This window comes from Oxyura jamaicensis, chromosome 11 (genome assembly GCF_011077185.1).
Source record: "Oxyura jamaicensis isolate SHBP4307 breed ruddy duck chromosome 11, BPBGC_Ojam_1.0, whole genome shotgun sequence".
NCBI lineage: Eukaryota > Metazoa > Chordata > Aves > Anseriformes > Anatidae > Oxyura > Oxyura jamaicensis.
The window spans coordinates 6,525,238-6,549,719 of NC_048903.1; the positions used below are offsets into that span (position 1 = coordinate 6,525,238).

At 50.7% G+C, this 24,482-nt stretch overlaps 1 protein-coding gene across 4 annotated transcripts in view; it reads left to right on the plus strand.

Annotated features, from left to right (window-relative positions):
• Positions 1-24,482, plus strand: part of ZNF423 (zinc finger protein 423) — a 211,916-nt gene that overhangs the window by 40,716 nt on the left and 146,718 nt on the right. For 3 of the 4 annotated variants that reach the window (XM_035336783.1, XM_035336785.1, XM_035336782.1), the window contains exons 3-4: positions 15,149-15,349; positions 18,789-18,869. In XM_035336783.1, coding sequence (XP_035192674.1) covers positions 15,149-15,349; positions 18,789-18,869 — 282 coding nt within the window. The remainder of the gene's footprint in view (positions 1-15,148; positions 15,350-18,788; positions 18,870-24,482) is intronic. The other variant, XM_035336784.1, reaches the window with a different exon arrangement.

Sequence of the window (24,482 nt, forward strand, 5' to 3'; positions counted from 1 at the left end):
CCGTATTGGAAGATACGTCTGCATTCCTGTCATTTAGTGCCCAAAGCAGCCTGTTCAGGACCGGCTATGAGGAATTAGGATGCCACTGTCCAAACAAAGCGAGTTCATCTCAAAAGCTGCTATTTGTTGTCGATAAAGTCAGCTGAGAGACCTGCTACATGGCAGCGCTCGTAATGAGATTGGAGCAGCCTGATGGCTCTCACCTGGACACGAGCGGTGAAGACGCCCGGCTGCCTGCGGAGCGCTGTGCGCGTGGCAGAGGTGTGGGGCCCGCCGCGCTCTGCCGACCCCTGAATTCATCCCGGTGCGACCGGGCCCCTGCGTGCCCGCCTGTGTCACCAGCCCGGCCTCCGCGCTCCGTTGGATGGCTTTGGCATTCGTTAGGAGAAATTATTAGGCAGTCGGAAAATGCTAAAGAGAGAGGAGAAAACCCGCGCGCTTTGCTTGGAAGCGCTGTCTGTGCTGCATAGAGCTCTGACAAGATCAAGCCTCTAATTAAATTATCTGGCACGTGGACAATTCTGTTGCGAGATCTGCTGAGCTAATGCCTAGCCCTTAGCTAGTACAGGCTCCAAATCAGGAGCACCAAAGAGATGATTTGCATCAGGCCGCAGCCTGCTTTAAAAAATTCTGGTGAGTTGTGAAGCCCGTGCCATTAATTGCCAGTTAGCACATTGTAATTGCTGTAATTACTTGCGAGTAAAGTGATGTCAGGGACTTAACGCTGCACCCTTCGTAGTGCTGCGCGCCTTGGCAACCCACCGAATCCCGCACTAGGAGCACGGCTGGGTGGCTGCAGAGCAGGGCGGCTGCTGGCAGCCGGCTGCCGTGGGCAGGCTGTGGCCGTTCTGCGCCGCCGCGAACGGGGCCACGTCCAGCCGCAGCCACGAGAGTGGCGAGGCACCGAGTGCTGGACTCGGATGCTGGCCGGGAGCCTGCGGCGGCATTGCCGGGCTGGGCGGGAGCCCCGGTGCCACCCGCCAGCCCCTCGCCTCCACCCCGCGCCGCCAAAGTGGGCCAGAAGCTCCTCCGGGTGGGATTAGAGGGACGCGTAATAGATTAGAGATCAAAAATGTTAATTAAGAACTGGTCTCTTCTAATAAGATGCCTTCAAGGGCACGGCACCAAAAATGAGGAAATATCTCATTTTGGCAACAGTGCTGGGGCTGTAATGAGGCTGGGGTGCAGGGTAAGGGGGCAAGGACCGCAGGCCTCCTGCTAAGGGCTTCTCCTTCAGAAGGAGAAAGTCAATTAGCAATAAAATCGTAAATAAAGCGCGCAGGACGGCGCTGCTCGAATGCTAACCAGCAGCACGTGGATTAGACGTGTGCGTTCGGCTTGATGTTTTCTCGAGGATACACCAGCACTTTGTGGCGGACGAAGGTGGGCAACTCCAGCTTATTGCTATTCAAGCTGCGGTAGGGCAACTTGGCTGAAAATAACTGCTTTTGTTGGAAACTTTGGTGCGATTGCAGTGGATCCGGGCAGTGTGCTTTCCTGACTTAATTGTCGAGGTGCGGGAAGCGTGCGCCTTCACTGCTGCTCCTCGGCACGGCAGCTGGGAGAAGCACCTACGGCTCTGCAGCTGGGTGAAGAGGTGCAGCTTGGAGCTCTTGTGCCCCTGCAGAGGGGAGAAGTTTGTATTGCTCAGGTAAAATGATGTGCAAGCTTTACTTTTATGTTTAAAACACGAAAGGTGCTTTTGGGGGCTGAGATGCTTATTGCATCATCATAACTGAAGAAAGCACATTTATTTTCTTAATCTGTAGCATCCTAGTTGTGAGGTTGTGACTCTGCTGTTAGATTTCTCCCAGTAAACTCTTCCAAGCTCCAAAAAGGAAACAAACAAACAAACAAAAAACCTACAGCAGACATTTAATAGCACTTACCCTTGTGGTGGGGTGATGGGATTTCATGTCGCGCTTCACCCCGTGCTTCCCCCCCAAACACCTCCGAGCTGAAAGCCGCAGCGGCTCTTCAGCCAGTTATTTGCTAGCACAAAATGGAGGGACCCTGTAGGCAAATTTCTTCCCTCTCAGCTGGGAGCTTTCATTCGGATAAAGAAAGCCACCGGCACAGCGAGGCTCTCTGCGCAGCCTGTGTATGTTTTAGGGCTCTGGCTGTTGTTTGAGCCAAACTAGAGCAAATTTTCCATTTGATAGAAATACCATGGGCAGGCGCGATCTGTCAGCGTGCGTGTGCGCAACGAGCTGGGACTCGACTGAAGCAGCTTGGCAGAAAAAAGCCCTCTGACAATGGCCTCAAATTCAGATTTGTTGCTGCGGCCGCGTGTGTTTTATCTTCATCTGGTGCGTGCGCCTCCAGCAGGAGCGTGCGCTTGGGGCGGAGGGGGGCGAGCGGCGGCGCTCCCCACTCCTCGTGTGACTGCGAAGGGGCTGGGAGCCGGGGGCTGGTGGCCGTGTGACGGGCGCTTAGCGGCGGTGTTCGGCTCGGATCGCGCCTGTGGGCAGCTCTTCGTTCAAGCGATACCAAATTCCCCTGCCCCGCTTTTGTCAGAAAAGTGAATACAAGTGGGTGTTGCCATTCACAGAAAGAAAAGCAGGGACCAGTTTCATACCCAAAGACTTAAATCAGACCTTTTCGCGGTTCATAAATGTGTCGTTTTGACAGGCTGATGAATTTTGTCTTTACTTGATTTCACTTACGGATTTTGTTAAAAGAAATGTGCTACCCAGACCTGAATTAGCCTTCCCCCAAGAAGGGCTACGAGCCTTTCTCGCAGGCACATCAAGGGGATAGCGAGTGGAGCAGCAAAGGGTCATCTCCTTCTTTGCTGCTGTGGAGTTCCCTTGAAAGCCCTGAAGTCGTCTCAGATGGGCAATTTTGAAGACGTTGTTCTGAACTTCTCCTCTGAGTAATTTTGAAAATTAATATTAAAAAACAAAGCGTTGGTCGGCCGTCATGGCTCCTTCAGCAGCGATGGGGAAGACCTGGGTTTGGCGTTGTTGGTTCACTCGGGTGGGTCATACTGTAGAAGCATGGAGGGTTTGCAGTACTGCCACTGAGACGTGCGCCGCACAGAAACTGAAAAACGGATTTAAACTTTGGGGAGTGCTTCATGTCGGGTTGGTGGTGTTTAGGACACAAGTCCAGATGACCATTTATTCTGTTAAACGAATGAGAGGTGTTCTGTGTAAAAAGCCGGTTGGCTCCTCTGCCTTGATCCTATTAACCAAAATACATTTATTGCCAGATTTCCACAGCAGCATCCAGAAAGCGTATACAGAATCGGCGGGGTTAAGCAGGTGTAGCCGAGAGCAGCATTTGGTCTAAAATCTCATGAAAAAAAGGGTTGTGCTTTTTTTTTTTTTTTTTTTTTCTGAAAAAGGTGAATTTTAGGCTGATATCTTTTGCAGGTTAGCTAATAGCTGGGTTGGTAAAACATCTTCTGGAAGGATGTTGCAGATACCCACATTTTTTCCTCATTTTTTTTCTTTATATATTGTGTGTTCAGACAGCTGCAGTGTTGGAGACATGAGGAATATCACCTCTGCAAATGCTCTTTGCATCTCCGGGTTTGTGTTTTGACAAGCAAGTACAGATGCTTCTGTATAGCAGAATTAAATTACGTTCCATTTTCCACCCTTACTTCCAAAAAGACATCTAAGCAGATGATATGTGGGGCTTGGCAGTTACGGCGTTCCGTGTGTGAAATTGAAATAAGAATTGGTGTTGCTGTTCCTCCAAAATAGTTTATAAAAACTGGTGAATTCTTAAGGCTGTTTTATATATCCAGGTTGTAAACCTGTTGTACTTTAAATATCTTTTTGATTTGCAAAGAAAACCACAGATACACCGCAAGTACTGGAAGTGTTGCAGAGCCATCAGCGAACTATTAAGTGAGAAAACACATCAGAGGAGTTAAGAGATTTTTAGCTTGATAGTGTAATGACATATTTCCAAACAGAGCTGGTTAATGAAGGCTGTGGCCAGACTGCGTAATTGGCCGAGAACGTCGGAAGCAAAGCTCTCGAAAAACAGGCTCCTAGCTGCATTGGCTGTAAATCGGGTGGGAGGATCAATAAAATAAAATAAACAGAAAGCCTGTGCCGTAGCTGGGAGGCTGTGGGAGCGGGGCACAGGGCCCTCGGGGCAGGCTCTGCAGGAGCGCCCGGGGGGTGCTTGGTGTGCGGGGAGGTGGGGAGGGGGCAGAACCCCGGGGCGTCGCCTCTCGCTGGAGGAGAAGCAGCTTTGTAGGATGAAGTTCTCACGTCTTCTTTTTTTTTTTTTTAGCTGTCAGCAACTAAAATGCAAATTCAACACCTTCAGGAGCAAAACTGGGGCTGGGCCCCTGCGAAGAAATGTTCCTCCTTAAAATGGTTAATTTGTTGTTGTTACCGCTTTTCACCTAGTGCAAAGTACAGAGGGAACGGGGCTGCTAAAGAGCATATCAACTAAATTAGGGTTAATTAGAAGTTCTCCCAAATAGCTGGTGCTTCATCAGCAACAGAGCAGCATGTAAATAAATCTAATTTCTCTCCAACTCAACTCTTCACAGCCTTAATTACAGCCGCAGCAACCTGCCCTCCCTCCTTCTCCGTAGTGGCAGAGGGTCACGGTTGGCTCTGGCTGCTGAGCGTCACCTGTCCCAGGTGTCCCTCGAGGCCCGGGGGAGGCGGGGGAGCTTGTGGCACCTCCAGAGGGGCCAAGTTCAGGTTGTTGGGAAGGAGCTTGAGAAGCAGAAAGCACCAGTGGACAAAGGGCAGGAAAGTCAGAAGGCAGTCATCGCTGGGAGGGCACGAGCGTGGGGCAGCTTGCAGCCGGTGTGGGATCCCGCTGCTCAGCCGAGGGCTCCTCCACAGGGGTGAGTGCCTCATTTGGCGCCAGGCTCACTAGCCTCTCTGAGGTCCCTTTATTTTCTTTTCTTTATGATTTTATAGAAGCCGGCGCGTTCCTTATTACGCGGTGTCACGTTTCAGCCGATCCCAAATTAATAAATGAGCAGCAGCAGAATAGCGTGCAGCACAACTCTAACAGCATGAGCCGCACAGAAGTATATTTCACTTAGCTCAAATTTAAATACTCTACTTTGCTCGATTTAATTACGTGAAATTACTGAATTAATGGCTTTGTCAAGTGAAACGTGTAGGACTTTGGAGTTGTGCATTAAGAAAGAAATTAGAAGGGGAACTTGCGGTACACTTAATTTTTGCACGTGAACCCGCGTTAAGCACAAACTGGGCTGCCGCTGAGCCCACCGCCCGGCATCCCACGCCGCTCCCAAACCAGGAGGAGAGGAGGAGCAAAGGGCAGGAAACCTCCCAGGCCCCTCTGCCTGGTGGCAGAGGCACGTGGTTGTGGAGCAGAGGCTGGCCGTGGGGCCGGCAGTGCTTCTGGCCCGCTGCAAGGCTTCTCGGCTGGCTCAGCCGCCTGTTGGCCGCCCGGCCCAGTGGCACACAGCGCGGCTGCACAGGGTGCCTTTCCGGCTGACATCGAAACCTTGCTGAGTAAGTCGATGAATGTTAAAAGAGGGGAGCGGAGCTCCTCGCGCGGTCTGCGTGCCAGCGTCAGGACACCGTGCCCAGCCCGACGTGGCCGTGCAGACGCGCAGGTGTAAGGAGGCTCTGGGTAACAGTTCCAAAATGTTTCCGAAAGCTGGCCGTCCTACTGTCCTGGAGCTGGTCAGGCACGTGGGTGCCCACCTCGCATTGATTTCCAATTTCATGTTGTTGTTTTTTTTGCTACAGTCCATTGCTGGTCAGTGGGTATTTGGCTCCTAAATGACTCAGGCTGCAAAACAGATTTGTGGAAAGTCAGCGAGCATTTTTCTCCACGCCGTGGTCTGGGATCTGATCTGACCACAGCTGGGTGATGGCTCTGGCCCAGCCCCTGGATCCCGCACGCAAGCAGGAGCCTTCCAGAGGAAGCTGACTCCTGACCACAGAAACCTGCCAGGTCTTTATTCCTGGACTTTTGAGGACTTCCAGGCAGGGTAACTCACCAAAGTGTGTTTTTCTTCCTGCACCAGTGTGTTTTTCTCTCTGTAGCTCCACCTTTTCTTTTCCCTTTGCATGGATTACATCCCTGGGTGGCTGGCAGCAGGCCGAGTGCTGCAGCTCTGTCATTCTGTCACGGTGTTTGTTAGTTTTTTACAGAAATAAAGATGAAAAAATGAAGCTGTGGATATGGATGCTCTTGGCAGTGCTGGGTTAAAGGTTGGACCAGATGATCGTAGAGGTCTTTTCCAACCTAAATGATTCTGTGAGTCTATGTAGGATCCTGTAGGTTATGAAAGGCGTTCCCCTTCAGGATTTTTTTTTACACCAGTCTGTATCTTAAGCATGGGAAAAGGGAAAGTGTGCTTTGGCACTGGGAATGCTTTGTGGGGGGGCTGGCTGGGCTCCCCTGCTGCCACCCAGCACCGGTGCCTGCACCCCCAAGGGCGCTGTGCCCCGAGGAGCGGGTCCCTGGTGGCTGGGCCATGTGTGCGGGAGGGGCAGCTCACAGGTCTGGTCCGTCCTGGGGAAAAATAAAGGAACCTAAGTGTAGAGTTAGGCTAGGGGATTCAGATGCTGATGTACACAGTCACGTTTGTCACTTACAGTAATTACCTCTTCTGTAATTTTTCTCTCCTGAAAAATCAGCAGGTTTGTTGGGGTCAGCAGTTCCAGCAGCTGCTATTCTGAGCAGAACCAGCCAATACTCCAGTATTTTTTTTCCCATTAGGTATGATATGCAGCTGCAATAACAAGCCACATGTGAATTTTGTTTAGCCTTCCAAATTTTCTGTCTGTTCAGGGAGCTGTACGTTTAAGATTTACAGATCCGTGGCTTCACCTTCAGGTTACAAAAGGCTTTGTCATGGCTGCGTGGCTGGGAGATGCAGGGTGATGGAGATGTCCTGTGTTAAGTGGGAGCAGGAGCTGCTGCAAACAGGACACTTGTTTTCAGTAGAGACGCGAACAATATTGAAGCTGACTTCACTATTAAAACATGCATGCAGGTAAATAAAAGGTACGTGCTGCTTTTGTGCTGAAAACCTGCTCGGGTTTGGCTGTATTACGATGGTGCTATCTAAAGGTTGCATCCCAAAGAGTTAAGCACATTTTCATGAAGTGCACTTTCCTTTGAAGTTAATACTTGCTGCACACTAATTTCCTCATGCATATACATTAATTTTAGATCAGTTTTGATTTGAACCTCATTAGCTGAGCTGGGGATGGAAGTTACTCCTGTTCAGATGCATCTGACGACTCTGGGAGTGGACGATGTCCTGCGTGCAGATGCAGACCATCCGTGGCACGACAGCTGCGTGCCTTCAGTAGGGTGAGAGTTTTCTGCAGACGATAGGCAAGAAGTTTGGAGAGCTATGTGTGAACGCAGTATTTGCTTTGTAGACCTCTGCATGCAAAGCAGATTGCTGCTTGACGTCGGACGGAGGGCGAGGCCTTGATGCTGTGAGAAGGCGGTGGTGCCGCTGCCTGCTCCGCGTGGCGTTTTGGGACAGGGAATCTCGGAGCAGATCGAGCAGAACCAGGGCGTGGTGGGACGGGGGATGCCCCTTCCCAGCACCCCGAGTTTTTGCCTTAATAACGCTCCGCAAGGCGCTTGGAAGAAATTCCCCACCCTGAAGTTTGCAGAGTGCCTGCGCACAGCTGTGTGCAGGGACTGGGATCAATAATCCGGTAGCGTCCCGGAGTCGGATGCTATTTCAGTAATTAAACATTTGGCACAGCACGGGCTGCTCGGCTCTCTTCCTCTCGTTGCATTCTTTAAAATTCACTTACAATGCTTTTTGTGGCAGGGAAGTATTTACATCCCACATTTATAATGTTAAACCAGTTGCCAAACACTGAAGAGCTGATAAACACTATGTGCTGTTAACACTATAAAGCACAATCCCACTGCTACTCGCATGCAAATAAATAATAATAACTTAGCTGCTTGTCCGCTTTTCGGTGTATAAATGCATTTGTCGCGTAGCATAGTGACATCTAAATCATTTTAGTAAAAGCACTGCAAAGGCTGACACATTACCTGCAGGTACGATTAAGAGAAAATTTTATCGTTTGCTTGTTTTTTATGTATTTAGCTCCTTATCTGACTATTTTTTAACACTTTTAAAATTATGTGATGCTTAATCATTATTGCTGGTTTTCACTTTTTTCTAATTTCACTGAATTACTTGGCCTTCCTGAGGATTAGCCCACAGGCTAAAAGTTACTATAAAATATTCATTAAATCTTTTCTTGCATCTGTTACAGGCACAGATATCTTTTTAATGTGCTGGTCAGTTTTGAGACTGCTGCTTTCGTTGCTATCCATAAATCATTAGCAAGTATTTTTAGTGTCATCAGTGAAAGGTTAATAGAAGCCCATAATTTTCAGATGCATCTTTCTGATGAGCTGCTCAGAAATTTCCTTGAAAAGGGGATGTGAATTGTTCCACACTGAAAACTGGAGACGGTGTCCAATTGGTGCCTAAATTGCGGTTGTCTTTGTAATGGGCTCCCAGGAAGGTGTGGGGTTGCCTGCGAGGTAACGATTTAAACATAAACCGGCCCTTGATGAGGGAGCTGGAGTTTCAGTTTAATGCGTTTCTGTAGTTTTCCTTCACCTTCGGTGCATTCGCATTCCACACAAATAATTCCTTCATAACAAGTGCCTTTTCAGAAGATGTATGCTGCTGACAGTTAATATAAAATTATTGCCCCTGAATGCATTTTTGTAATTACTTCCCAGAGAACTGTCTTTGTGTTAGAAGACATTTCACACTTTAGTAACATAAGTGTTTGGGGAGAACATGAGTAATAATTACAAGCAGTCTTTCACTGAAAATAAACCTAAAAATTATAAAAAAAAGCTAATGTTAAAGTTGGTTAGAGACAGTGAGGAATTTATTTAGCATGTTACGCATGTCTGTATATATTCCAAGTTTAATAACCCTTCAGTAACTAAACTTAACAAAGCAATAAAGAACAGAGAAACGGCTTTCTAATTTTTAAGCAATAATGAAACTAAAAACTGATTAAAAGTGACATGCTACTAGAGACAGAATAAAGAAACTTAATCTGAATGCTCCTATAGGAGATTTCTGCTATAATGGAAAATGAAATGACTCACAGTTTGATCAATAAAAAAATTAGCAGCATTTAATAAAAGGTTTCTCTAGCATGTTGCCTAAAGGATACTATGGAAGCCTTGAAATACACGAAAACCGGGCTTGGAGGGTGAGCTTCTGTACAGGAGCGAACGTGACTTAGAAGTCAGCTGCTGGGCAGAGCTGCTGGGCACCGGGTCAGCGCCTGGAGGTGGATGGCTGCACTGGTTGGTGCAGCTGGACCTGAGCTCAGATCGCCCACTACAGCCCTGCTGGTGGGGAGCCTGGAGCCGCGCGGGTGCCGGGCAGCAGGGGGCCGTGGTTTCGCTGGCGGAAACTGGGAGCTGGCAGCACCAGGCTTTGTCCCAGCACGGAGGTAACGGCAGACGCTTGGGATCCAGCTGCTTTCCAGACGGATGTAGCAGGAGGTGCAGCACCCTACTGAACCAGCGGGACTCTGCTAAGCTGAAGAAAGATGCTGGGATGCTATGCACCTACTTAAAAGTTCAGGTTTTATTGCATACTTCAATACATACACAATTCTGTTGTGAAACGTGGTAACACGCGTTCCCAGGTCTCTGACTTCTGTATATTTTAGTTGGTATATTTTAGCATAACCTGTATTTCGATCCTGTGGGTCGTCACCAGCGCCCTCGTTCTCCTCTTGCCTTCCCACAAAGGCGGGCAGCCCCCAGCCCTGCTGCCGGTGCCGTCTGCCATCAGCGCCAGACAAATGACAGCTTGGAGAGGCTGCAACGGCCAGAGCCCTAGGAGGGCACGAGGAGGTAACAATATACAATTTTCATGGTTCAAGGGTAGCCTTATCCTACTGTTCTTCATTACAGTACTGCGGCGAGATCAATTTTATTAAGTTGTAAGTCTTAGGAGGCCAACGCCATTAACTACGTGCTGGATCACACGGGGTTTTGGTGCTGCGATCGCTCTCCCTCTTGCCGGGGGCAGGCAGCCCCTCGCACGATCCCTGCAGCCTGCGTGTGCTTTGCTGCCTGTCCCGCAGCCATCCCGTGGTACTTCGTGCTTTGCCCTTCCCGGCTCTTTGTTTTTCAGCCATGTTCCTCTGTTTTTCCCCGTGGGCTTTGGCGCTGTGCTGCACCGCGTGGCAGAGCACCGAACCTGCTTGCTTGCGATGCGTGCAGTGAGCGCTCGGTGTGCAGAGCGAGCCTCTGGTACCCAGCCCTGGGATGCTGGAACAGGGCTTTGGCTGCTGGTATGGGCATGGTGCAGCGGTTGCAGCATCTCACATGGCCTATTGAGAGGCAGCACGCAGGCAGCCCTGGGTTCGAGACCTATCTGTGTAAAATAGGTGGTTCTGGAAACGCTGAGGAGCCGCAGACCTGGCGTGCCCCGCAAAGCCAAGCCTTCATCCTATGGGAATGAGCTTCAGCTGAGGTTTGTTTGCATTTTTGTTACTGAAGTGTTCAAGTTTTTTTTTTTTTTTTTTTTTTTTTCTTCTGTTCCTTCTTCTTTGACCACAAATTACAGAGAAGTTTGGACTCTGCTGCATTACAGTCCAAGAGACAACACTAAAATGCCAACAAACCACATGAAAGTAGGGACCCCCCCCACCGATTTGGCACTAGGCGCCAAGTGAAATGCTCGCTAACGAACGTTTAGATTAGGCTTTTCCTTTCAGTCATTTGTTCCTTTTGTTCTCACTTCCCAGTGAGGAGTTTCCTTTCCCCTTGCCTTCCCAAGCAGGACGGCATGCCCGGCTGCGCCCAGCCCCGGGAGCTGCCGCGCTGCCGCTCCGCCATCCCTCCAGCAGTTTGCTTCTGTGTCCTCAAGGACGATTTAGTTCATCTCCTGTCCTGAGTCTCTAGGAAAGGGTTAGGAAGTACCAAAGCGCTTTGTGAGGCCTTTGGTGGTTTTGTCTTTGGACCAGGTGGCAGAGTGAGGAGATGCCTCATTCCTCTCGCCTCCTGGTGCCTTGTGGTTCGGGACGTGCACGTGCGCACGGCCGGCTGCTGGCTGGCATCACGTGGCAGGGAGCACCATTGGCACGGCCACAGCTCTGCCGTGCACCACGCCTGTGCGTGCCTGCTGCAGGGAGCAACGTGTGAAGGAAGCCCTGCAGCCAGAGCTGTGGAGCCCAGGCGTGACCCCGTGCTAGATAGTGCGCTTCAAAGAACAATCCTAGGTTAAAAAAGTCCCAGCTTTCAAAAGTCTCTGGGTTTAAAAAGAAATTACCGACACAAGCACAGAAAGGCTCGCTTGCCCTGTATTGTGCTCAGATAACAGAAAGTTTAAGCTGTCCATATTGGATTCCACAGCTGAAAAAATAAGCCCAGAGGTTTGCTCTGACTCTCATTTCCCAGGCCCACGCGTTGCACGGCGCCGCACGTTTCCGCGTCCCAGTGGCCAGCGCGTCGCCTGCAGGGTGCCCGCGGCCGCCCCGCGCTCCCCCCGGTGCCGCTGCTCCCCGCGGCCACGCTCCGCCGTGCTCGGCCCCGAGCAGCGAGGCCTGGCCGGGGAGGAATGGGAATTCGCTCTTGACTTTGGGGCCTGGCGTGAGCATGGGACGCGCAGCCGGTTTGCAAAACCTTGGCTTCCAGAGCGTGCTGTTGCTGTAACAGCAGAGCTCGGAAGGCATTTCTACTGACACTAACCTTCTAGCCGAGCCCTCGGGAGTTCTCTTCTCCGCCTTTGCCAAGTTTGCCACATTCCTTGGACCACCAGGTCAGGCAGGGACACTCCCATTTCTTGATGCGTCTTGATGAAATTGTAACCTTTTAGAGAAGAAGTTGGCTCTTACCAAAAACCAAGAGTTGTTAGCATTAACTTTAGTGGCAATTAGAGTAACATATTCTTGACTGTTGGCCAGACTGTTTAGGTCACAGGGTAAACGCATTCATCTCCTGTGAAGCCCTGCAGGCCCTTTACTGCGTTACAGGAATAAAAGAAAAGAGAAGAAAAGAAAAGCAAGAAGAGCCCAAAGGCAAGTGGTGAGGTGTACTTTCAAGGCTGATCTGTCAAGCTGTCTTGTCTTACTCAGGAAATCGTTGGAGCAATCGTTGGAGACGGCAGGTCCATTTTAAAATTACTAATAATGCTTCTGTGAGAGCAGGGCCTTTTTGCCACCTAGGACTAACCAGTGACCGCTTGCCCAGAGGCACGGTGCCAGTCGCGGTGCGTTGGCCTCCCGTGGTGACAGACTTCTGGGGCTGTGCCGGTGCCCCTGGCACCCACCCTGGCCGGGCACTCACCATCACGAGGGCAGTGTGCTCTCCTCCCTGAACCTGGCTGCACCATGGCGGGATGCTCATACAGTTCTTGCCTGCAGGAACACTGCAGGTTAAATTCGTGCCTTGCTGCAGCAAAACTCCTCAGGAATTTGTTCCTGAGGAGTGCTCCCGGGTGGCCGCCCCGGTCAGGGACGCTGAGCTCACTGCAGAGCAGCTGGGGCTGAAGCTCTCCCTGTCTGAGGACCACCCGTCCCCGTCACTGCCCTGGCACTTGCTGCTGCTTGATCCCGGGGCAACCAGCCACCGTGTCCCCAGGGCCAGCCATGCCACTGGTGCCCTGGTGGGGACATGGGCCAAAAAGCCAAGAAACACCCCAGGTTTTCCTCAGCAGCGTGGGGTTTCTCCAAGGCGAGCACCGAGCGTGCGGCGTGGCAGAGGAATCTGCAGACGGTGTTATTCCAAGGACAGCAACCCCGAGGTGGGGCAAACATGCACGATTCCTTCAGTGCACTGAAAACAGAAAACATCTCATTTTAAAGCAATGTTGCGTTTGCTAAATAATTTATGTGCAAGATTTCACTGTTGTGTTACTTGACATACAACGGTGTCACGTAATGACACTTGAAAAGTTGCCTGGAGGATCAGATTTCCCATTCAGTGGGGAATTAAAAAATGTTTCTGGAATCTTGCTCTGCAGTCGGGAATCTTATTTTCTTATCTCACATTGTACAATTTATTTTTCCTAAAGCAGTGTGTTAAATTATTTGTTATTGTTGGACTCGGTTGAACAGCTTTATCCCTGGTGTAGTCATGAAGTTCTGGAGACAAACCAAGGCTGAATTTGTCACAGTGTGCTCACCAGATCAGCCGGCCTTTAGGTTAACTGTCAAAAGACAGCATTTCTACTGAAAATATTAGTGAAGGTCCCTTAAACCTCCTCGAGGTTGCCTAAAATCTTTCGTCCTCAGGTTGTAGCTAAATCGGTTCAGAAGTGCTTTTCGGAGGCTTCCATCAGCAGGCGGCATGGATTCAGGTGGCAGTTCTCAGATCAGATTTATAGACTTGCACTATTTTATAGGTTTCTGTCTTACAGAGCTGGAGAGCTGACGTTCTGATTTATGAACGTTTATCAAATCCGCAGGACATACAGGCTTTAACAAAATTGCCTGAGCTGTAATGTTTGTGATTCGAGACTGGGATGAGATTGTAAAGCGGTGTGCCAAGGAAACACGACAGAATGGAAGTGGTCAGAGTGTGCACCGAGGTGGGTGTTCAGTAAAGCGAAGCTAGCCAAGCTTTAAACGTGACATTATTTGCCAGGGTAGTGGTGTAAGGAGAACAGACCTGTCCCTAACTAGAATACGCTTCTATTAAAGGAAGAGGCTCGGAAGCAGGAGGCTCAGGGAACAGCGTTCTGCTGAATGAGCCCAGTGCAGATCAAGACTTAGGACACAGAGAGCGTGGGGATACTTTTATAGCCAAATCCTTAAATTCATTCCTGCTCTAAGAGTGGCATATCTGCTTCGTTAATATGAACATTACACCTCGCTCTTACTAGCCATGCTGTAGTAGAAAGGTATGTATAATTTAACAGGAGAACCTGAAAATGTGCACGTCGGTTAATTGCTATGCTGTGGCAGACCACGGGCAGGCATTGATTTTTAATATTTCCATCGCAATGCGATGGGTACGTCATGTTACGGGTGCTCCACGGAAAGCCGCAGAGCGTTTTACACCACTTGATTTACGCTGTCATGCGCAGTGCAGGCGATGGTATGAAATGTGTGCTTGGGCTGGAGCGTGGCAGCACAGCCCTGCTAGCGCCGCGTATCTGAATTGCAGCGCTGGTGGTAACCAGTTTTCAGCTTTAATAAATCTTATTTCTGAGCTTTGTTTCATGTTCTCAGCACTGGTTGCCCTTAATCTTTTTGGCGCTGATCTAGTTTTAGAAACCGTTCATCTCTCTGCGAAACCCCAGTGCCGGCAGCCAGGCGGCACCCTCTGCGCCGCGGCTCGGGCACCGCTCCCCGGGGCCCTGCGCCGCTCTGGGGCTGGGCTCAGCGCGGGGGGCTGCTGTGGTGGGGGCCTGCTGACCCCTCTTGCTCTTCTGGAGGACTTGTAACACATCTGTGTCTAATCACATGGCACTCTCGGGTGGCGGGATTGCTCGCGAGGCGGGCAGAAGGGCGCAAGGCCGGCGTGGCTGGTGGTAGGACAGGACCCCTCAGCTGCTCAGCCAACATGGCCAGGGCAGCCGGCACGTCAACGGGAGCCGAGGGCACGACGGGGCTGTGGGAGGTGGAGGGGAAACGGACACCGAGCTGCCAGAGGGCTCGGCCTCCTTTTACACCCTGCGCCTGGAAACGGGTGGATTGTTTGGTCACAGGAGGCTGAAGCGGGGCGTGCCGCCTGGCGAGCTGCCGCTTCGGTGGCACCCCGCGCGTCCTGAGGCGTGTGGGCCTCGGGCTCTGCAGCTGGAGCCTGTCGCGTGGTGGGCACTCACGCTGGGGCTCGGTGGTGGCGGGGAGAGCACGGAGAATTAGAATTCAGGACGTGCCTGTTCTGTACAGGCTGCAATTAATCTTGCCAATTTTTAAAGCTTTGAGAGCCTGGTTAAGTGATGAAACACTAACGACTTCTTCTGACAGAGAGTCAGAGATTTCTGCCCGCTGAAGGAGATTGAGGGAGTGTTTGCAGGATTCACACCAAGCAGCAGAGAATACAGTTGAGAATTGTTGCACCGCATGATATAAAAACCACATTAATATAATGAAAGGTGTCAGGAATAACGCGAGACCGGCTATAATTAAATGTATCTCAATAAGCGCGGCGTCGTTCGTCAGGCAGACCTCTAAACCTTCGCGTGCATCCTTGCTGTTGGCAGGTGGCCTGGGAGGAGAGCTGGAGAGCGACGCGAAGGACAGCCGGGCCCTGGAAGAGAGGAACAGCGTGACGAGCCAGGAAGAGAGAAATGAGGAAGATGAAGACATGGAGGATGAGTCAATTTACACCTGCGATAACTGTCAGCAGGACTTCGATTCGCTGGCAGACCTGACTGAACACAGGGCACACCACTGTCCTGGAGGTAATGTTAAACTCGCTTTGCAGTTCTGACAGGTGGTTAGCTGGGTAATTGGACATAGCAACAGCTTGAGGCCTCAAGTGAGATTAAAGAATTAATAATGTAATTTTACAGTTAATGTAATTTTATTGTGGTGCCTTGGGTAGCCTTTGTTCACTCCTTTAATAAAATTAAAATAAAAGCAACAGCTTTCCAATTGGAATCTGTCAGTAATTACGTTAGACAAAAATGTTGTGGGGTTTTTTAACGTTAAAAGTTTCAGACAGGGTATTTTTCCCTCTCTTCCCAAACGTAGGAAGATTAAAAAAGTTAAATGACTGAAGTGTGCAAAACTCCCCCGAAGACAGGCCTCTGAACCCCGCCACAGAACATGACAATTTCTGAGATAAAAGTTCGTAGTGTGAGCTTTGTAATCCCACCCTCAAAATACTCCGTTCTCCCTAGGTTACTGTTGCATTCCCTTTTGAATTTTATGGAGGTGAGGACGGCATGAGCCTACCCTGATTTCGATTTTCCTTGTTGTAAAGTAAGAACAAGCACGGAGCGTTGGTGTGAGCAATCGCAGCGTATCTTGCCGTTGCACGGCTCCTCGTGCATGGCCGGTGGTAGCAGCAGGCACCCTGCACAGCACGCTAAGCCGATTTAGGGGGGCAGCAAAAAGCCTCGCAGATTTTGCTGGAGATTAAATAAAATCTTGGGAGGGCGAGCGCAGAATATGTCCATATGTATTTAAATCAGGAGTTCTCACCCTTCCCAGAGTCGAATACGCTGCCAGCACTTTTTCCTCCGCACTCATCTAAGACATTTTTAGCCAGTTCCCATTTCAGCTGGCAGGGGGGTTAGCTTCTGCTCTGGTGCAGCATTATCCCATCCTCATTCCCACGAGTGCGTGTTCCTCCCTGGCTACTTAATTTGGTTGGTAATGAGTCCACATTATGTTCTCCTTTTTGGGCATAATTAAAGCTGTGCCCAGCCAAGAAAGGCCAGGGGAATTGCCCAGGGCTAGCGTGCAGACGGGGCTGCGGCTGGCTCTGCCGCCCACCCCGAGCATCCTCCTCTGCCCCAGCTGGATGCGGCTCTCCTGCATCGCCAGGGCTGCTTGCTCTGTGCTCTCGGTTACACACTGCCTGGGATGCCAACGTCAAAGTACAAAAACCAGGAAGGTTTTTGTACTCCTCGCAGGGTCGCAGGGTCGGTTTTTGGCCAGCTGACAACCACTGGATTGCCCTGAGATTTCTGCGAACAAAATTTGTATTTGAACGCAGGGTAGTGAGCAGGAAAATGCTGCTGAATAGAAAAATCCTCGCTTTCCAGGCTGGAAGGTGAGGGGTGCAGCCCAGGGGATGGGGACAGGTCCCTGCAGTGCCAGGCGGGAGGGCAGGGCACTGCTGCTGGTCAGTGGTGCTGTGAAAGACAGGCCTGTTTTTTTCGTGAGGCAAACCTCCATTAAAACACAGCAACCTAGCGATGCGTGTCCGTCCAGTCGATGTTTTTACACCTCAGTTTTTATTTCCCCTCAGCGTAGTGTTCTGTTAGTGAGAGTAAGAAAAATAAATTATATTTTTGGGACCTATCAAAATAATTTGCGAGCATTCCCCTCGCTAATTTTTGATTGCAGGTAGCATAACTTCATCATCTTTTATTGTCTTGACATGTGCTGATGATTTACAGAGACATTTTGTCACAAAAAGGCACCATATAATCATCTGCATATACACGGAATAGGTGCTGATTATCTCCATGTGAGGAAATCCTTGTTCCAGAACGAGAGTGCCTGTTTTCTATTTGTTTTAGTCTAGTGTCCTGAAGTGATTTAATGCCGAGGGGAGGGTTGCACTCATCTGTTCGGGAATGAGAATGTTTCCATGAAGGCAATCTGGAATATTGTTTGATATTTACACGTCTTGCCACGAGGAAAAAAAGTTTTCAGGCTCAGACCCACCAGTTGTTCAATAACCATAAGAATTTTTGTTCCGAGAGTGCAAATTACACGGGTTTGTTCAGCTCACCTGGAAAGACTTGCCCCCACCAGGGTGAGAATCTAAGAGAGCGCCAGGGAATGTGGCGTATTTAACGATGTTACCCCACCAAATGAGCTGTGTCCTGAGTTGCCCTGCTCTCCTTTTGTCTCTACTGCCTGCCCGACACCTCTGAGGCTGTAACACAGCGCCTGACCTCTGGGCAAGCTAGAGTTTCATGTCTTAATCTGAAGCAGGGTGTTCAGTCGTGTCTACATGGCTCCAGATCAATGCAGGTAATATTTGTAGTGATAATATCACCAGGCTGATAATACAACGTAACTAATGACTTCCTTTGGGAGGCTGAAGTTAGGAAGGTATTGTAGCTCTGGAGTGTTGCAGGATTATAAGAGCTCACTCCAAAGAATAGGATAAACCACCTATTTCACTGGAATCCCTCAGAAATTCATTACAGCGGGCTGAAGTTATAATACAGCTTGAACGCAGCTTCTTTGACATGTAAGGAAGTAACAAACAGCCATTTCCCCCCCTCGCGTTTTCATGTATTTCAGACTTGGTTCTTTGAGGACAAAACACCGCTGAAATCTAGACATCTCTCGTAGTGTTAGCGCATGGCATCCCTTCGGATGCCGGCCTGGTGGAGGTGCTCTCCTGACAGAATTAGGTGCCTCGTTCCTTTTGCTCGTGGTGGATGTCTGTGACGGCAGGCTGGGGGCTTCCAGTGCCAATGGGGATGGGAAAAGGGCCCCAGCGGGGCAGCGCGCGCTGAACGAGCAGCGCGTTTCCTCCCCAGCTCGGCCCCACGCGAGCGCTCCTTGAACAGCCAGAGAGCACCTTCAAAAAGGCCCTGAGAATACCTAGACACCTGGTGCGTGCGCTGCCTGTGCTGAGCTTTTAAAATGAATTTAAATAGTCACTTGTGTCCTGTGTCCCTTTAACTCCAGAAGACTCAGGCGTGGCCATCTCGTGCAGCCCTTTTTGTACGTTTTTTGCACGCTGTGTTGGCACAGGCGTTAGGACACAGTGCCGCAGCAGTACTGACAAGGGGAGAGGATCACACGTGCATTTACAAGTGTGGGTGTCCCCTAGCCAGCACCGGGGGCTGCGTGCATCAAGCAGCTATTCTGCAGTGTGTCAGTGCCTGGTGCCTGGTGCTGGGTTGTTTGTTGCCTGATGAAAAAAAGCCCCGAGACTTGCCATTTTGTATGTGCACAGTAGTCCACATGTGCCACTCTGGTTTTAGCTCCCGTTTTTATCGTGTTGGTTTTGATTCCTCCGCCCATGCCAGCCCTTTCCCCCTGCCGGGCCAGTGTAGCCTCCCATAAACTTTTTCCTTTGGTTTCCCAAGCAAATGTAGGGTGTTGTAAAGTGAGTTAGCGCATCAATGAACTGGACAGAGGTAGGTTGCGTTGGGGTCTCTGAGCATTTCATGAGGTCCTCTTCTGTTGTTGGTAACTTTGCAGGTTGTCTGTTTCAAACAGCAGCAGAGCTATGTATGGATATTGCCAGCTGGGAAGCGGCTGATTTTTCTAAACTACTGTACGGTAGGAACTAGTTTATAATTAAAGTCTTGCAGTTGCTCCTGTTAAATGCCCTGTAACTTGTACACAAGGCTTGCGTTAGAAACGAGGTATTGTAACTGTTTCGTGCTAGTGTGTAATTTTGCATTTTCCTGTATTTCACCTGCTGAATTATAATTGCCGTGCAACTGTATATGCAGGGTGCTCACCCAGAAACCGTACACGGCAGCTTGCCAACAAGTGGCCGCGTCTCAGTGATGGTTTTGGCGGGTAGTACTTTGTACTTCGCACTGACAGAGATGGGCTTCTTGCTCGTATTCCCAAATTAACCCTTCCCCAAATTATAATCTTGTTGCACCTGATTGGCAAGTTGGAGATTTTCAGTTGCATTTTTAAAGTAATGAATTAACTGATCATCCTCCACAAAAGATACTGAAATACAGTTGTGAAAAAGCAGCGTGGAAACTTAATTATACACCTAGTTTATACAGCTGTGGCTCTAATGACCTACTGGCCCTAATTACGGTGTTGTGGCTTGGTCTGAGTGCTCCTGTCCTTGCCAGAATTCTGCTCCTCTCTCTTAACATGACTAGTGTTCCAATCTAAAAAAAATAATAAAAAAATAACATTTCCTTTTTTGTTCGTTTCTACATTGTCATGCTGAAATGCAAGTTTCCTTCTTTGCAGAGGCCATGGCAGTGTTTTCAGAACTGGCGCCAGAAACGCTCCGTAACCTCACGAACTGTCAAAGCACGGATGTTCGCTGGCGCCCTCAGTTCTCTCTGCCTGGCTCTGGCAGCGGGCACTGTGGCAGGATTTTGCTGTGGTGCCCCGGGGGGCTGTGACCGCAGGCTCCTTTTCTTGTTTCATCACAGGCCTCGCCTCGCGGGGCTCACATTTGTCCCACGGGTCGCTGTTTGTGCCCGTCGGGGCTGAGCGCTCGTCTGTGCAGGTGCACGGCGCTGCGTGTGTTTATCGTGCAGACGGTGAGGCGCGTTCCCCTAGCTGAACCTGGAGCCGAAGCCGCGCAGGAGCGCGGTGCGCAGCGTAATGGCGCTCCGGGCACGTGGTGACCTTGGAGCATGAGGTAGCTTTGCCACAGGGCCGCGTGCAGCAGTGGCTTCCTGAGCGCTGAGTGCAGTGCGGGGTTCGTGGGAGCTGCGTGAGGTGGCCGATTCCCCGGCGGGCCGGCGGTGGCCCTGCTGGGGGAGGGTGGCGAGGCCCTGCTCTGCCTCTGCCAGTGGAGTCTGGCGCTCGGTGCTTGCTCTGCGTCTGGTTCTGGGTTTTACAAGCATGCCATGCCTCTGAGGGCTTGCAGTGGCTGGTGGGGGGGGGCGTGAATTTGAGACGAAGCTCGCTGGCCATAAACACCAAGCCTGGGATTTGCTCTGCGGCCTCGCGGAGGCTCTCCCGTGCCGAGCGCGGTGGCAGCCGGCGGCAGGCCCCGCCGCGAGGCCCGGTTGGTGTGCTGGCAGATAAGAGCCTGCCAGGGCGCCGGCGCCGCCCCCCGCAATCGCCACGGCCACCTTTGTGCCCGGGCCCCTGGGGACGGTGGCACGGGCGGCAGCACCAGGCTCTGCGCATGCAGATAGGAGCGGTGCCAGCGCGGCTGCGGGAGCCTGAAACCAGAGCCCCGTCGGGGGGGAGGCACGGGCTGCGCCTACCCCTTTGCAGCCTCCACGTAGCCAGCAGCCATCGCGGAGGGCACGGCCGCGTGTTTTGAGGCTGTACAAATATTTCTCAGGTAAGATGATGTCGTTCCTCAAGCAGCATATGTTTTTCACATAGGAAGAACATTTTCCCTGTCATTTTTAAACATATGGCCCAGTGAGGAGCTGAGGATGACACGTTAGCGTGGTCGTATCAGCAAGGGACTGTTCCATCCTTGCTACTTTATTTATTTTTTTCATCTACTTTTATCTAGCTCAAAAATGAGCCTGCAAAGTGAGTGCAGGTACCCCTGGAAACGGGGGGCCGCCAGCCCTGTCCCGCCGCGGCCCTGTCCCGCTGCCCTGCCGCTGCTCCTGCTGCCCAGGGACAGTCTGCGGCCGTGCCACAGCTCGGGCAGCCAGCGGGTCTGTGTGCGGCAGGTCTGTTTCTCGGCGTTACAGGAATGCAAGTAAACCATAAACAGCTCTGAAGGGGGGGGGAGGTGGCAGCAGGAAGGTGCCTTCCAGGGCTGAACCCTGCTGAGCGTGCAGGGGTGCCCATGCCCACAGAGGGTCCTGCTGCTGCCAGCAGCTCCCCACGCTTGGTGGCTGTAGAGAAACATGGGAGAGGGTTCTCCTCCTTGTTTTTTAAGCAACCTGAATGACAGTCCCAGCCCCTGGGAGAGAGGGATGCTGCAGCCTCTCAGGAGAGCAGCCTGGAGCCTCAGTAGTGCCCTCGGTCCCTCAGGGGCTGGTGTTTGTAGCTCTGTGTGTGACGGAGCTCCATCACCAGGGAAGTCACCAGCCCCAGTGGCAGGCATGGGGCTTGGGAAGATGTGAGGAGCCTGCGAGGAGGCCCCAGGTCCATGCTTGCAGTCCTCTTACTGCTACCTTCTGCACCTTGACCCAGAGCCTGAGGCCCGTGGTGAGGCGTCGCTGGCAGGGCAGGGAATGTGTAAGGCGCCTCCTTCATCGCCTGCGCTCGGGACGCAGCCACGTTTGCCTGTTTGTCTCTCGCACTGCGTGGTGCTGGGGAGGAGGCCGGGCAGGCAGAAGGGTGGTGGCCGGCCTTTCAGAGGGAAAGTGGTGAAGGCTTGAATGGTTGTTCGGAAAAAGCAACCAGCGGTGCAATGCAGGCATTCACCACAGAACATAATTTTGCTGTTGGAAGTAGTGGGATAAAAACAAGTCTTTCTAATGCTGATTTATTTGTATTTAGAGAATATAGTTTTTTAAAAAATGAATGAAAAATAAAGGGAGTGTGCATACAAACAATGTCAAGAATTTCTTTTTTTTTTTTTTTTAAAGAAGCTCTAGAAAAAAATCCCTGCAGAAGTTCTGTAGTGCATATTTGAATGCTTTTGTTGTAGCCTCATTAAACTTGGCTTGTCTGCAGATACAGCTGGCATGTTATTAACTGTGCTCCAGGCTTGGGGAAGCCAGTAAGCAGCCTCCACCCCCCGGTGCCGGCTGGCTTTAGGGAAACGTGCCAGCATGGGTTGGTCCTCTTCAGCTGGCTGGCTTTGGGAGCGCTCGCTGGAGCATCCCCGCGTGGCTTCTGGGTCGGGGAGCCCAGGGCTCAGCCTGCCTCCAGCGCCGACCTGAAGGAGGGCTGCGCCCTGTCCCCCGTGCCGGCCGGCAGCCCGCGGCCACGCACCGCAGCGGTGCCTTGCGAGCAGGATGGATCCGCCAAGGTACGTGGCCTCCCGTGGACATGCTCACCCGGGGGCCTGCATCCTCCGTAGGGCTCTCGCGCCTTTCTGTAGCGTGGGCTGGCAAGAAGCAAGTTAGTGATCGTCTGCCAGATAGTTTCTCTGTTCTGAACCATCTCGTTGTTGGACTGAACCGGTCAGATAAATTGAATAAGGGAAATATTTTCCCTGCACCTGCTGGAGAGGCTGCTGCTCTCCAAGCTGGGTTTGCACATCAGAAGACCTCCACCAGAGGCCTAAGCAGCTTCTGACCTTCTCCAAAACTTTGGTAACAAGCGCATGCCTCTTGAATGCTGTTTCATTTAAGGAATTGTAGTGGGTTTTGTTTCTCAGGTTTTTTTTGTGTTTTTGTTTTTAGTAATAAGGTGACTTTTAAAAGTAGATTTTGTAATCTCATTAAATTCAGAATTGCTGAAAAAATATCAGAAATTTTAGTTAAATAATGTATATAAAATACAGAGAATGTTAATCAAACTTCATGTTCAATACAACCAATTTTCATTGCCTTAGCTATGAAGAAAATGATTTAGAGTTTTCAAGGCACCTGGTCTGTTTATGTTCAATAGCTCCTATGGCATTTGAGCACTTCAGAATCTTTGGTCTAGCAACTCCTTTCTGACACAAGAAGTACCACCCTTATTTTTATCTCCAGGGAGTTAAGAACTCATTCTATTTCGGCTAAAGTTTTGCCTGTTGCTGGGAGGAGTATCCCCTCCTTCCATCCCCTTCCTCTTGCTGATCCAAGATCTGTGTTGTCTCTGGGAACTGATGTTGCTGATAATTAAAAGGATTAATTTTTAGTCTGTGCAGCTCCCCCATTGGACATCCTCTGAAAATGCAGAGGCCCTGCGTGAACATGAGGGGGACAAGAGGCCGGGGTTTGGGGTGATTTCGAGCCTTTCTCCCTTAGCAGCCTGGCTTATTTTAGGTGAAAATGACCATAACTTTGGCGTCACCAGTTTGTCCAATAACATGCATGAAATCAGTGCTAGGGCCAAGGTCTTTAACCCAGGTGGGTTTTGTTGCTGGAGACACCTCTATCGCAGCGGGTGGGCTTCCTCTTGCTCTTGCAGGCACCAGCTTTTTGGCATGTGGGCCGTCCGCTCTTTAGGCTTCCTTGAAAATCTTTCTCAGCATAATGGTGAAAGATTTTTGGCTCCTCCTTATGTTGCTACTCAATTACTGTTAGCCTTGCGGAGGAGGACATAAGGAAAGGCTGAAGAGGCCCATCACTTTTCTCTTCTCCAGGGAATCTCTTACATTAAACATTTGAATAGATTTTTGAACGTAATTCCCAGTCATTTCCTCTACAGTGAACTCAGTTCACTTGTGCAGACTTTGTACTTAATGATATCTCCTAAAATAAATGAGATTTGATATAATTTATATGAAATGGTCTTTTTAGAAATCTACATCCACTAATTATTCATTAGAAAATTTGGAGAGACGGACAGAAGTAGAATAAATTCCGTTTATGACCTTGCAGTCTCCAGAAACACAAATATAGACACCTGGATTCATTTCCTCTGAGCAAAAGTGCATGCAGGCGATTTGCTGGACTCCAGGAGCCAGCTAACCAGATCTGAATGCCTTCAACCCGCATCAAGAAGCCGTAGCAACCAACCAAGCCGAGGCCAGCTAAAAAACCAGCGCGCCTTTAGGACAGTTGCAGGTCAGACTGCAGTCCGTCTCCTCGCCATGTGGGAGTTTGCTTTCGTGAGCACTTCTGCTTCTCCTCGGGGTGACTGCGCTCCCCTGTCCCTGCTGCCTGCGCTGGTCTCCCCATGGTCCCTCCTCTTCGGTGGTTTCCGTGGTTTCCTTGCAGTGCTCCTTGCTGGTCTTTGGCCATCTCACATCAGGCTTACGGCACCGTCCTCCCCGATGCTTTGCTGGCATTCGCCCTGTCCTGGCCCTGTGTGTGACCCAGTCACTTCCACATCTGAGCTGCACGCTTCTGCCACACCTCGCCGCGTTGCTGATTTCCCTTCTCTCCGTGCTGCTCTTGCTGCCTTGCCCGCTGGGCCCGGGGCTGTCCCTTCCCTGGGCTCCGGGTGCCCCCAGGGCTGTCCTCACGCTGCCCCAGGGGGAGCAGCACCTGCAGAGCTCTCCCAGGTGCTGCGAGCACCCGGCTGAGCTGGGGCCCACTTTGGAGGCACCACATTGAGGTTCAAAGAGGTGAAGCGGCATGCCATAGTCAAATCCTTGTTTACAAACCCCGGTGAATTTTTCAATTTGCATTCAGACTGCATCCAGCCCCAACCTGGAGAGCTGCTTGA